Raw genomic sequence first — 13,492 nt, forward strand, 5'->3', positions numbered from 1 at the left:
AATACATATCCATAAATTACCATATATTATCATACATTGCATCTTTGTTCCATGAACAATAGAACACACGCTATTATAACATATTAAAATCTAGGGTTTTGTTAGATTTTATCTAATGTAAAGTAGGTTATAAAGCCTGTTATGCATACTCCGATACAGCAGGTGGCGTTGTGCTCCTTGGCTGCAGTAATGGCTGCAAGCCGCCATGAAAGCAACAGAAGAATAAAAGCAACAAGTTGACAGGTGTCATGGCTGTGAACTTTCAGCCCATTCGAGAAAGACTGCTAGACAACACAAGAAGTAAAACCACCAGAGTATTGGAGTTACGTTTGAACGGTGGCGACATCTTCAAGAACGAGGATTTAAAAACGACGCGATGGTTGCCATCTTCCTGTGGAACCTGTGAGTAACATTTCCAAGCACTGCTTTTGCACCATAACTATATGGTAAATTACCTACATCATAACTAAACAAGTTGTATGCTTTGTTATTATGAAAGCTAACGTTTGTAGCTAAACTTTGGTACAATAGGATACTGTGATGTCAATATTTCGAGTTGGCACATGTTGCACTGGGGACGTTTTAGGTGTGACACAATACGGAAATGGAGCTGGGCTAGTGCATTGTATTGATTGTACCACCGGCAGAAGTTGGTAATAAAGTTCAAATGAGCAAGTATGAAGCTATAAGTGTCCACTTTTGCTTGTTAGCATTGGGCGATGATTCCTGTAGATCGCTGCAAGAAACTTATGTCATGTCTGAAGGACATTATTATTGCCAAAGGGTCTTTTACTTAGTACTAACGAGGCGAATAAGTCACAGAAAGGATATTTGTTCATATATTACAAAAAATATTGTTGAGATTTAAGGTACATTTGTCTAATTTACAACTCCTGTGATGATAAACAAGATGAAATGGCAAACTTGCTAAATATTTTTATTTAACACAACTGTATTTCAAGAAAAAACTCATACAGGTGCTAAAATGTATTCATGTGAACTTTACACGATTTCTGTTGCTTTTTTTCTTCTTAAAGGGGACTATTTGCTCATTTTTTTACCCTTTGTATTGAGTTGTGGTCTCATAGAGCAGCTACACACAATAACCTGCACAGAAAACTTTCTAGATCGTTCAGAATCTGCACCTATTCCAGCTGGATTTCCTTGGATTTGTGCATTCAGCCAAACGTTTTAGCAGTTTTAATTTCTTCCACGCACGGCCCGCCTCCGTTTTTCATAAATTTTTATATTTATATGTCTCAATATAGTGCTTGTTTGCATCGTTTTGCATTTTGAACCATCCCAAACTTCTTTTATGGTTCACTTCCAAATGCACAAACCTCATGATGTGAAATTTTGGCACCGGAATCCAACATTCTAACTACTTTTATAGGTCAGAAAAGTGGAATAAGCATCACAGGTGCCCTTTAAACAGAAGGTATTTCTATTTATTTGTATTGGGCCGCACGGTGGACGAGTGGTTAGCATGTTGGCTAGACAGTCCCCAAAACATGCTTATTAGGTGAAGTGGTGCCTCTAAATGATTTTTAACCCTTGTGAGGGTAAACGCTATAGCAAGTTCATTGATTTATTTGGATTATTTTATTTTGTTCATTTTGTTATCCTGAACTAAAAAGTCAATTTTAGTCAACAATTTATGTCTTATTTGTATGAAATCATACAAATCATGCATGAAAATAAGTTCAGGTTTGTGTCAAATAGTACAAAAAACAAAAACTTTACTTTTTAATAATTACCTATGTGCCAGGGCCCTTTGGAATTGTCTTATGGCGAACCGGTAGTCATCATAAATATGTTGAAAAACGTACAATTAATACACGTGATCGGTATCGGCCGATATCACTCATGTATGATCAGAATCGGCAGCATGAAACCCTGATTGGAGCATCCCGATATAAATAATTATAAATTATTTATTGAATTGACATCGTTTCAACTGGCAAAAGTATCAAAAGTATCGATATCTGATTTGAGTATCGATTTCAGAGCTGGTATCGGAAGCAACAATACTTCAGTATCGATCCTCACATCACTATCTGAAATATATAAACTTCTTAGAGATATAATAATTAAAATCTCTAAGATATAATAAGATATAAGATATAATATAATAACACCCCCCCCCCCCCCACCCGTGTTCTTTCATGCCCCCCCCCTCCCGCTGAATAGTCGCCTGTAAATGTCCCGTATCCTTCGGTGATGGTCTGCGAGGACACCGGTGCATCGGCAGGGATTTCCCCCGTGTTGGTGGTCGATGAAGCGGATCTCCTGGGTGATGAGAGGCCGGGGAGACGCGGATGTCCGCCGGCCATGGGTGCGCTATTGTGGGGGCCAGCAACCATCCACGCTGCTGTGTTTGCGTGACGACGATGACGATGATGATGTTCTTCCTTCTCCCCTGCAGCTCCACCTCGAGGGGGTGGGGGGTCGCCTCGGCCAGCCCACCAACCCCCCCGCCGCTCCCCCCCTCCCTCCTTCGGCTCCTCCTTCTCACGCCCCGGCACCGATTGTTGACAAAAGACGGCGAGGCGAGGCGAGGGGGCCCCCCGTTTTCTTCCACACCGGACCCCGGAACCTCTAAACGGATCTAGCCGGTTCCTCTCGGCTGCGAGCGGGTGGATGCGACCGAGCAGGGAGGTGGCGCATGGAGGAGCTCCGTCTTCTTCTTCTCGTTGTTCGGCTGCTTGAAGGCGGTGAGTCACAACGAGCTGCTTTGTGTCGGCCGGCGGTGAAGCAGCACTGCGGGCTCGGCCGCCTTCTGCCCGCCTCGGCCCCGCCGTGTGATCCGGTATCATATGATGCTCATTTCTTACCGCAGCCGGGGGCCCATCATGACAGTTTTCCGCCTCTCTTTGTGTCTTTGTGTGTGTGTGTGCGCGCCCTCCCCCCCCTCCCTGTAGCCCCTCCAGAAGGTGTGGCCGAGGTGATCCGGTTGTCCGTGGTGGTGTGACCGCAGAAGTGGATCCCAGCCGTCCTCCACCCCCCCCATCCCTCCTGGAAGACAAATCATTTCCTCAGTTAAAAAAAATGGGTCACCAACTCTAAGAGAAGCTTCAGAGCAGCTTCACAGGAGGAGGAGAAGGAGGTCTCCTCACCCGGGAATGGTGTGAGCTGACACGGCCAGGCAAGTCTGGATCTAACCGGGGACCCGTCCTTCCCCCGGAGCCTGCGTGGCGCCAAGCCGCGTCCCGAGCCCTCCAAGATGGGGAAGTGCGACGGAAGATGCACGCTGCTGGTCATATGCTCCTTGCAGCTGGTGAGTGAACGCCAGCGCCTCTCTGCACTTTAGTGAAGACACCTTGATGACGACAACACACACACGTTACCCTTTCAGGCTCTTTTGATGGATGTGGAGGTCTAGTTGCAGATGCCTGATGATAAATATATTCATAACCAACAGTAAAATAACATCTGATAAACTGTTTCAGATAAAGATATCACACTGATAAATGAACAATACTGTGTGTGTGTGTGTGTGTGTGTGTGTGTGTGTGTAGCTTGGAGGTATAATTAGTGCAGTGTGATTAATCCGACATTTTTTTGGCTAGTACAGTCAAAGCTTTGAGTTGCAGCTGTGTGTGTGTGTGTGTGTGTGTGTGTGGTGGGACCGAGAAGAGGGGTGTCGTGTTTTGAATGAGGGGTGGCAGGAGAAGAAGAAGAAGAAGAAGTAGAAGGAGGCCCTCGCTCACCATCTGGTGTCCATTCTGGAGTTAAACTTAGCCGTGTCTATAAATAGCTTTTGGACTTCAAATGTAATAAGTGTGTAATGCGATCCTGTGTGTGTGTGTGTGTTTTTGTGTGTGTGTGTGTGTGTGTGTGTGTGTGGAGGCCATTGTTTGCCACTCTGATGAGTTGTTGTGCACCACTGGGGTTCAGAGCATACATCCTCATTAGTTTGGGGGCGCCTCTTTTTTTTCTTTTTCCTCTAACGGGGCTGGATAGTGCGCCAGACAGTTACCATGGCAACAGCTGCAGCAGGCCCGTATGCATGGGACCTATGTGTGTGTGTGTCCCTGTCACTGTCCTCGTGTGTCCACATCCACATTCAGGTTCTTACCTCTTCACCCCCCCCCCCCCCAACCCCTCCGTGCAGGTGGCCGCCCTGCAGAGACAGGTGTTTGACTTCCTGGGCTACCAGTGGGCGCCCATCCTGGCCAACTTCCTGCACATCATGGCCGTCATCCTGGGCATGTTTGGCACGGTGCAGTTCCGCTTCCGATACCTCATCTTTGTGAGTACAAAAGTTCCAAATGTCGATAGTTTTCCCATTCCTGAGGAGCATTGAATGCATCGTGCCGTGTGTGTGTGTGTGTGCAGTACGCGGTGTGGCTGGTGCTGTGGGTGGGCTGGAACTCCTTCATCATCTGCTTTTACCTGGAGGTGGGCAACCTGTCTCAGGTAAGCTCCAGTGTTGCGTCAACACTGTGGAATATTCTGTCATGCTAGCATGTCGAGTAATTAGTAAAGCCTTTAATCTTGGTTCTAATTAGGGCTGTCAAATGGGTACGTTGTTAAAGCAGATTAATTACAGTTTTCAAATGAATTAATCTATGTCTGAAATATGGCTGTTTTATTGGAAGACATGTAATAACTATGAATTATGTATTAACAGCTACAAATGAGGCACGGCGGTCTGGTGGTTAGCGCGCAGACCTCACAGCTAGGAGACCAGGGTTCGGTCCCCGCCCTCGGCCATCTCTGTGTGGAGTTTGCATGTTCTCCCCGTGCATGCGTGGGTTTTCTCCGGGTACTCCGGTTTCCTCCCACATTCCAAAAACATGCTAGGTTAATTAGCCACTCCAAATTGTCCATAGGTATGAATGTGAGTGTGAATGGTTGTTTGTCTATATGTGCCCTGTGATTGGCTGGCCACCAGTCCAGGGTGTACCCCGCCTCTCGCCCGAAGACAGCTGGGATAGGCTCCAGCACCCCCCGCGACCCTCGTGAGGAAAAAGCGGTAGAAAATGAATGAATGAATGAATGAGCTACAAATGAATGAAATTGTAGTCAAGCTAAAAGATGGCGTGTCGCTAGTTTTGTTTGATAGTAGACTTTTAACTGTGTTGCGTTCAAAGACACCAAGTTGAAGTCACGCAATTCTACTTTTGAGTTACAAAGTAAATGCTAAGAATACCCGCTTATCGTTTCTTTCTTATCGTTATTTCTGTTTATTGACACACGTACGTATAATAAAGACGTTGTTGTGATGTTCAGGCAGTGTAAAAGCCATCCATAAATTCATTCATTCATTCATTTTCTACCGCTTTTCCTCACGAGGGTCGCGGGGGGTGCTGGAGCCTATCCCAGCTGTCTTCGGGCGAGAGGCGGGGTACACCCTGGACTGGTGGCCAGCCAATCCCAGGGCACATATAGACAAACAACCATTCACACTCACATTCATACCTATGGACAATTTGGAGTGGCTAATTAACCTAGCATGTTTTTGGAATGTGGGAGGAAACCGGAGTACCCGGAGAAAACCCACGCATGCACGGGGAGAACATGCAAACTCCACACAGAGATGGCCGAGGGTGGACTTGAACCCTGGTCTCCTAGCTGTGAGGTCTGCGCGCTAACCACTCGACCGCCGTGCTGCCCCGATACAAATAAATATCTTCATTAAATAGAAATATGTCCTGTTTAAGTTAAAAGATAATAAATGGAGTGTCCAACATTCATCAACGCACATCTCCACTCAAACAGTGTGGCCATGGTCCTTATGCTAATTTGTGCTAATTTGTCATTATATAAAACCACAAAGTCTGAATTATATTCTTGTAATTAAAAAAAAAACTACTAAGAGTCAAAGCAAATATTCTTTGACCCTTAATTTGGTGAGCGACTCCAAATGAGCTGGCGAGCTAGGAGAACCCTTGTGATGGTATCTCCGTCCTAAACCTGGACACACGATGCGTTTATGTTCATTAAACATACACAAATAGTAGTTGGAGGACAAGACTTTTTCATTAGCATCATGACAACAACAGAGAAAAAATGTTCAGTGACATTTGAAAAAGTTAGTACATACCCCATGAATGTGGGGCAAAAACGAGCTACACACTAAAAGCATTGCTTGTTTGTTTTTAAAACCAAATGTCACCATGGTATTGCGTGCATTGTGGTAAGGCGCATATGGAATCCAAAGACGGGTAGCTTGATGGATGACGCTAGCTAGCTAGCTAGCTGCCACAAGTAACAGCTAGGCAAAGTGTGTAAACAATGATGGACGGAACGTGGAATGGCAGTTGGTATGATAAGGGAGGTGTAGTTTGTGTCAAGCTGTCAAACGGAAGCCTTAGAGGTTTCAAACACGGGTTTTGATTCTTGGGGCAATACGGGGCAATACGGGGCAAAATGCGTCCCTTGTCGACTCAATACGGGTGTTGGCAACCCTACATGACATGGCACACGGGCAGGGTTTGCCGCCACAAGTATTTATTATCATATGCTGATCACATGTTTTTGATGGGGGCTGCACGGCGGTCTAGTGGTTAGCGCACAGACCTCACAGCTACGAGACCAGCGTCCAATCACACCCTCGGGCATCTCTGTGTGGAGTTTGCATGTTCTCCCCGTGCATGCGTGGGTTTTCTTTTCCGGGTACTCCGCTTTCCTCCCACATTCCAAAAACATGCTAGGTTAATTAGCCACTCCAAATTGTCCATAGGTATGAATGTGAGTGTGAATGGTTGTTTGTCTATATATGTGCCATGTGATTGGCTGGCGACCAGTCCAGGGTCCAGGGTGTACCCCGCCTCTCGCACAAAGACAGCTGGGATAGGCTCCAGCACCCCCCGCGACCCTCGTGTGGAAAAAGCGGTAGAAAATGAATGAATGTTTTTGATGGAAAACTGCCAAAATGGCGGATAAATCCATTCATTCATTCATTCATTTTCTACCGCTTTTCCTCACGAGGGTGGCGGGGGGTGCCGGAGCCTATCCCAGCTGTCTTCGGGCGTAAGGCGGGGTACACCCTGGACTGGTGGCCAGCCAATCACAGGGCACATATAGACAAACAACCATTCACACTCACATTCATACCTATGGACAATTTGGAGTGGCTAATTAACCTAGCATGTTTTTGGAATGTGGGAGGAAACCGGAGTACCCGGAGAAAACCCACGCATGCACGGGGAGAACATGCAAACTCCACACAGAGATGCCCGAGGGTGGAATTGAACCCTGGTCTCCTAGCTGTGAGGTCTGCGCGCTAACCCCTAGACCACCGTGCCGCCGGATAAATCCATATTAAGCATTATTAAAAACATCAGTATGATACAGTGAAGTGTAAAAAGAGATATTAGTATAGGTTTGTATGTGCCCTGTGATTGGACGCCGCCGCCTCTCGCCCGAAGACAGCTGGGATAGGCTCCAGCTATGACCCTAGTGAGGATAAGCGGCATAGAAAATGTAGTATTGTGGCCAATGAGGGACTTTGGCTGAATATTTGCATCCATATTTCTGAGGAAGACTTCATCAATGGCGTTAAATAACAGCACAAGAAAGCACTTTTAATTTGCAATTATGGACATTGTGGTCGTTTCAAGCGTTCTGCGTCTTCCTTGTTCTTTTAAAGACGTTAAGTGTACGCAAAGGAAGTTGGTGACAGAATCAGATCTCTCTCTCTCTTGGATTGGAAAATAAGAGTATTGCTTTGAGATCTCCGGAGACAACAGGGGGAGGGGGAAAAATAAGAACACGGAACGCCGGCAGCTTCCTCACTACTCCCTCCCCTCCTCGGTGGTCTGTGGGCTGGTTGAGAGTGCTGGACCGTTCCACCAGCCGCAAAGTGTCCCACCCCCTTCAACTCTCTTGGCATCCCTGAAGGCACATCCCTCGTCTTTTTGGGGGATTTTTTAATGTGCACGCTGGCTGTTTTCGAGACCACCGCAAAGCCTGTTTTTTTTTGTTCCTTTTGAAAGTTCCCCCACTAGACCAGAATGGAGCAAGGCGCTGACTTGCATGGTGGTTTTGCACCCACGTTACATCACATTGTGACAAGCTCAAGTAGTGAAGATCTGTCCGAGGGGGTCCTAACGTATATTTGAAGCCAATACCGGAGGACGCTGTGATGATGTGTATCGTTTCTAGAAATGAAGTGCGGTCTGTTACGTTACTAAGCGCCGCCATTTCCATAATTTACTGACATTCTATTGAGAAGACGAGTACGCTATTCATCCACAGCAGAACTGGAACAAAGGAGGGCTTTGTATTTCGCAAAACAACATTATTCAATCTCCCCAGCCGTGTAAGTGCTTGCCAAAGGTGGCGCTATAACCCCTAACCCGGGGGTCGGCAACCTTTACTGTCGAAAGAGACGTTTTGCCCTCTTTTGTACGAAAGAAAAACATAGCCTAGATTTTGGGTCTTTTTTTTTTTTTACATTTTAGCAACAAGAGACTTAGTTAAAATAAAACCGAGTCGAGTAAAACTAAACAAATAGGTGCAAGTGCAATGTTTAACAAGTAAACAAACCGAGGAACCTTTTTTTAGTGGTCTGAAATTTATGTTTTTTTTTCTGGAAAAAAATGCGCTCATGTCTAATTGATATTCATGACTTTTGTGTATCCATGGTTAGCTTAAATTAGAGCCTGCATAGACGAGGATGAAATGCAATAAGGCAATGATTGGAGGGATTATTTTCAAAGTCATGCTATACAACAAGCTAATTATTTTATTTTAATAACCGGGAGTGCATGAGAAAGTGGAAAGGAAACTCTTTGACCGCATGGTCACTTATGACAAAGTATACAGTAAACCTCGGATATATCGGACTCGGATATATCGGAAATTCGCTCACAACGGACAGATAAAAAAGAACCAATTTTTCTGTAATGCATTTCCAATAAAAATTCATTGCATATATTGGAATTTTTTATAACGGATTTCGCCTATTTCGGACAAAATCTCCAGTCCCGTTCCAATGCATTTCCATGAAATTTCCCTCGCATATATCGGATGGCCGCATCGTGGCGCTCCGATTGGCCGAATCGTGACAGGCCGCTATACGACGTCGTTTGCAGCGTTGCCTGCGCGTCCAGGTACATTGGAAACATAGTCAAGGAAGTGCCTTTTTATAACGGATAAAATCCCATTTACGCATATACCGGATATAAATCCCATATATGCGTAAAACGGACATTTTCCGGTATACGCATATAACGGATTTCGCTTATATCGGACAAAACCAGTGGGAACAATTGAATCCGATATATCCGAGGTTTACTGTATTTACAACACATCCGCAATAGAACCAATGTTGTAGTAGTCCTAAGGAGCTAACCGCTCATGTAGACCCGAGCGCACACTGCAATTTTCGTGAGCAGCGCAGTCATGCACAGCGCGGCGCACCCACGCCCCCGTCCCTCCCACCGGCACAAGTGGCAAAGAGGGAAGCCATCATGGCCGTCATGCACCACGTACGCCACCTGGTGGACACGTCATCTGTTCCTAACAGTTACATTAAACACAGCAGCAGGCTAATCCAAACATCTTACTTGTTTTCCACCAGCATTCCTACATGGCCAAATTAGAGAGATCCTTTGATGATATTGTGGAGTTAGCAGGTTGCCTACAGCCACAGCTGTTAATGTTTCAGACCTAGCGCTAATTAGCGACGCCGCTGGTTACTTGCTTTTGTAGACCACACACCCGATGACTAAAGGGGAGGCCCAATAGAGGCGTTAATTGGAGCAATTAGTGTATGTCAACGAATCTAAAAGGCACATTGGATGCAAAGCGCATAAAAGAAAATGTACGTTTTGAATATCGAACATGTGCGGACATGCTTTGATTTCTAAGATGATATTTGTGTTTGTGCGTCACACCAGGACAGGGATTTTCTCATGACGTTCAACACATCCCTTCATCGTTCGTGGTGGATGGAGCACGGCCCCGGGTGCCTCGTGACACCCGTGCTGGACTCGCACATGGCGCCCGACGACCACCACGTCATCACCGTGTCCGGGTGTCTCCTGGACTACCAGTATATGGAGGTGCTGAGTTCGGCCGTTCAGATCCTGCTGGCCGTACGTATACACCGCACGTTACACCGAAGGGGGGGGGTGTCCAAAGTGCGGCTGCGGCAAATTGTAAAAATACCACGAAACAAGAAATGTAAACAAACAACTGCAAAAAGTTAGTTAGCAAAATAGTTACATGAAATGTAGCCACATGTCAATTATGCTTAGTGCATTAGCGCATTTGACACTAAGCACATTACAGTGACTCATCAAAAAAAAAATAATTTTTCAAAGAATTTTTTAAAAATAACAGGACTATGCCGAAGTTCAAATATATGATTTGAACTTATTTTGGCCTCCCTTTGCTACTATTAATCGATCTAACTGTCAAAAAAAAACTTAAACTGTATTATGGAAAGCAGGAAGTGAACAAATGTAACAGTTAGTGATTGTAAAAGTACCAGATGGAGGGGTAGGATTTAATAAGCTTTGCTTCTTCCTACTCCTTTTGGACATGTGGAACTGGGAACTGATTATGGGATGCACTCAATTGGAATCTGATGCATGTTCAAATGAAATTAAACCTTTACCATTAATATTAATATTTCACATTTTTCAGATGGGCTTATGTGTTAGGGTAACAGGACGGAGTGAAAACCCAACAAAAAAATGTTGAAGAAAATTAAAATATTTGGGCACGGGGTAAATATTGTCAGAAAGTAATTTTAAGTCAAAATACAAAGAGAAAAGTTGGAATCTAACAAGAAAAGTCATAATTTTATAAGAATAATGCTGTCATATTATGAGGAAACATTACATCAATTAGTAGTAGTATTCTAAAGTTTAAATATTAAAGAATGTTGTTATTTTTTTTTAGAAATCATCAAAAACAAATAAAACAATTAAAGTTGATAATGTGGTTGCAAAAATGAAGACAAATAATTTTGGAATAAAGACACAAGTCAAAAATATTAGCATCAATGAAAAGACAGCTGTCGTTTGACGAGAATAAAGTCAAAATATAAAGAAAAAGTCACATTCTATTGGGAAAAGTCACAATTTTATTAGAATAAACTTGAACTAGTTTGAATATCCACTCGGCCATCTCTGTGTGGAGTTTGCATGTTCTCCCCGTGCATGCGTGGGTTTTTTCCGGGTACTCCGCTTTCCTCCCACATTCCAAAAACATGCTAGGTTAATTAGCCACTCCAAATTGTCCATAGGTATTAATGGTTGTCTATATGCATTTTATTCCAAAATATGAATGTGGAGTCTAACTCTTATTTTGTATTTTTTTGTGTACCAGCTCTTTGGCTTCGTGTACGCCTGCTACGTCAGCAAAGTCTTCCAGGACGACGAGGACAGCTGTGAGTGTTTTTTGTCCTCGCGTGTCCTGGTTCGCATGGCTGAGTGTCTGCAATGTTGGTTTTAATTGAGAGGATTCCCTCTTGATTGTTGGAGTGTGTTATAGTTATGGGAATCCCTGTCTGTCAGCTTGTGGCTGCCATCTGTGTGTGTGTGTGTGTGTGTGTGTGTGTGTGTGTGTGCGTCACGCCACAGGAAGTGACAGCCTGTGTGTGCGCTTCAGTGATGGCTATTATTGTACATACTAAGCAGAGTTGCCTGTATTATTCAAAGCTCACGACAGCCGTGTCGACATTTCACGGCATGTCAAAAAATGAAATAATCAACCCGTCTTCTTTTTTTTTTTTTTTTTTTTTTTTGAAGTCGATTTCATCGGCGGGTTTGACTCTTACGGGTACCAACCTCCTCAGAAGTCCTCTCATCTGCAGCTTCAGCCTCTTTACACGTGAGTTACCGCATCTTTATGCTCATTTTATGTCCACTTTTAGTACTAATTCATTGTTTCCTGTGCTCCAGGGCTGGTTAATGGATGCTTGCGCCCCCTTCAGGCCACACCCTGACAGTGCCACTGTGGATGGACGGAGATGGTCACCCTGATTGGACTCTGAGGATGGACTTGTGTGTGTGTGTGTGTGTGTATGTGAGATAGACAGTAAGCCTGAGGAAGATTAACATCCCTGAAAGGAATGTACTGAGCTCAGGGATGAACCAGCGTGTCGGGTGGCAGGTTTTGGGATGGCGACATAGGGAAGGGGGCGGGACGGAGCACACACACACACACACACACACCTCTTGTCAAATCACCACTTCTTTACGTAACTACCAGCTACACAAACGTGTGTGTGTGTGTGTGTCATACAGTATTTGTGCGTGACTGTCACAGGACCAACCGCCGCCGGTGCACCACCTTGCAGCACTCTTGTTATTGTGGAAGGGGGGCGTGGGTGGGTCACATGATTTAAAAAAAAACAACAACAACAACAACAACAACCCAGAACAAAACACGAAACAAAAAGGCACGACTCGTTGTCATTTTAGAAATGTGATGTCAGAACTAGAGCAGTCTTCAGATCCCTGCTCCCAAAGCCATCTCCCCCTAATGTCCCGACGGATGCTTCACTTTTATTGGGAGTGATTGAGCTCGTTTTGGACTCCTATTTCCTCCATTTCCTGTTTGGATGGAAAGGTATTTGTGTTACTGAATGACAATGAAGGAACATGGAATCACAGGAGGGAAACTCAACTTGAGTGTTCAAGGATGCAGATGGCTTTGGGATCAAGCATTAGTGTGTCTACGGGGTGGGGGCGGGTAGGGAGGGGGGGGCATTGGGGATACTGTGCATGTAAATAACCTGCCAATGACTGATTTAGGAACAAAGAGAAGGGGGGGGGTTGCATTAGGGGTCAGTTTTTGTTCTTTTCTTCATACCTGTGTCTCTTGTTGAGTCTTCTCTCACGTACCAAACATCATACATCGTGTGAGAGCGGGAGTTCGGGAGGGGGGGGGGCAGGTATGAGGCCGGCACCTCCTTTTGGGGTGTAAGGTACAGTTTGAAATAATAAAAACACACTTTCTACATGACAAATGAGGCTTTGGAAATTCTTCACCCATTTTGTGTACACATACACTAGGTAAACATAAACATAAACATTAAATAACAAGCTTTTATAACTGCCGTTGTGTCCCTGCGCAGCTGTAGCTACGGATGTAGAACACCACCAGTGTGTGACGATGGAGGGAATGAATAAAGGGTTCATGTTGTGAAGCGTTTTGACTGCCTAAAAAAGCACAATATAAAATGTAATCCGTTATTTTTATTATAACAATGCCTCAAGGTTTTTTTTCATAACCAATTATAGTTGATATTTTTTTTATTGTGTAATTTATTTTAAAAAATAACAGCCCCCATGTAGACCTTTGGACATGACTGCATGAGTTGAAAAGACACAACCATATTAGTTACCGTGGATGACTTTATTGTACACAACATGTATATATTGTATGAAAACCATTCCAGAACAACTACTACTGTACCTGGAGTAGTGAGGCGGAATAAGAATAAAATAAAAATAAAATGACATCAGATTAATAACCACATATATAGTAAGTAATTGTCAATAAGCCTTGCTAGTGTTTATAAACT

The 13,492-nt window shown here is 44.4% G+C and overlaps 1 protein-coding gene across 2 annotated transcripts; it reads left to right on the top strand.

Annotated features, from left to right (window-relative positions):
* Positions 1–195: 195 nt before the first annotated feature.
* Positions 196–12,661, top strand: LOC131102117 (sodium/potassium-transporting ATPase subunit beta-1-interacting protein 1). Of its 2 annotated transcripts, XM_058047610.1 has the most exons (10): positions 196–402; positions 2,191–2,335; positions 2,426–2,714; positions 2,922–3,277; positions 4,115–4,252; positions 4,339–4,419; positions 9,852–10,049; positions 11,290–11,350; positions 11,712–11,793; positions 11,865–12,661. In XM_058047610.1, exons 4-10 carry the CDS (start codon positions 3,224–3,226, stop codon positions 11,872–11,874), a joined length of 624 nt encoding a protein of 207 aa, XP_057903593.1. In that variant the 5' UTR covers positions 196–402; positions 2,191–2,335; positions 2,426–2,714; positions 2,922–3,223; the 3' UTR covers positions 11,875–12,661. The 2 variants fall into 2 exon arrangements, with proteins under 2 accessions (XP_057903593.1, XP_057903594.1); XM_058047611.1 differs by having other exon boundaries at positions 2,191–2,714.
* Positions 12,662–13,492: the final 831 nt, after the last annotated feature.

Source organism: Doryrhamphus excisus, chromosome 14 (assembly GCF_030265055.1).
Source record: "Doryrhamphus excisus isolate RoL2022-K1 chromosome 14, RoL_Dexc_1.0, whole genome shotgun sequence".
In the NCBI taxonomy this organism is placed as follows: domain Eukaryota; kingdom Metazoa; phylum Chordata; class Actinopteri; order Syngnathiformes; family Syngnathidae; genus Doryrhamphus; species Doryrhamphus excisus.

What these genes read in the sequence shown, in the direction of transcription:
- LOC131102117 (XM_058047611.1), top strand. Translation starts at nt 3,224, where the DNA reads ATGGGGAAGTGCGACGGAAGATGCACGCTGCTGGTCATATGCTCCTTG. An exon ending in AGGTGGGCAACCTGTCTCAG is followed by an intron (nt 4,420 to 9,851) that starts GTAAGCTCCAGT and finishes GCGTCACACCAG; the next exon opens with GACAGGGATTTTCTCATGAC. An exon ending in CCGTTCAGATCCTGCTGGCC is followed by an intron (nt 10,050 to 11,289) that starts GTACGTATACAC and finishes TTTGTGTACCAG; the next exon opens with CTCTTTGGCTTCGTGTACGC.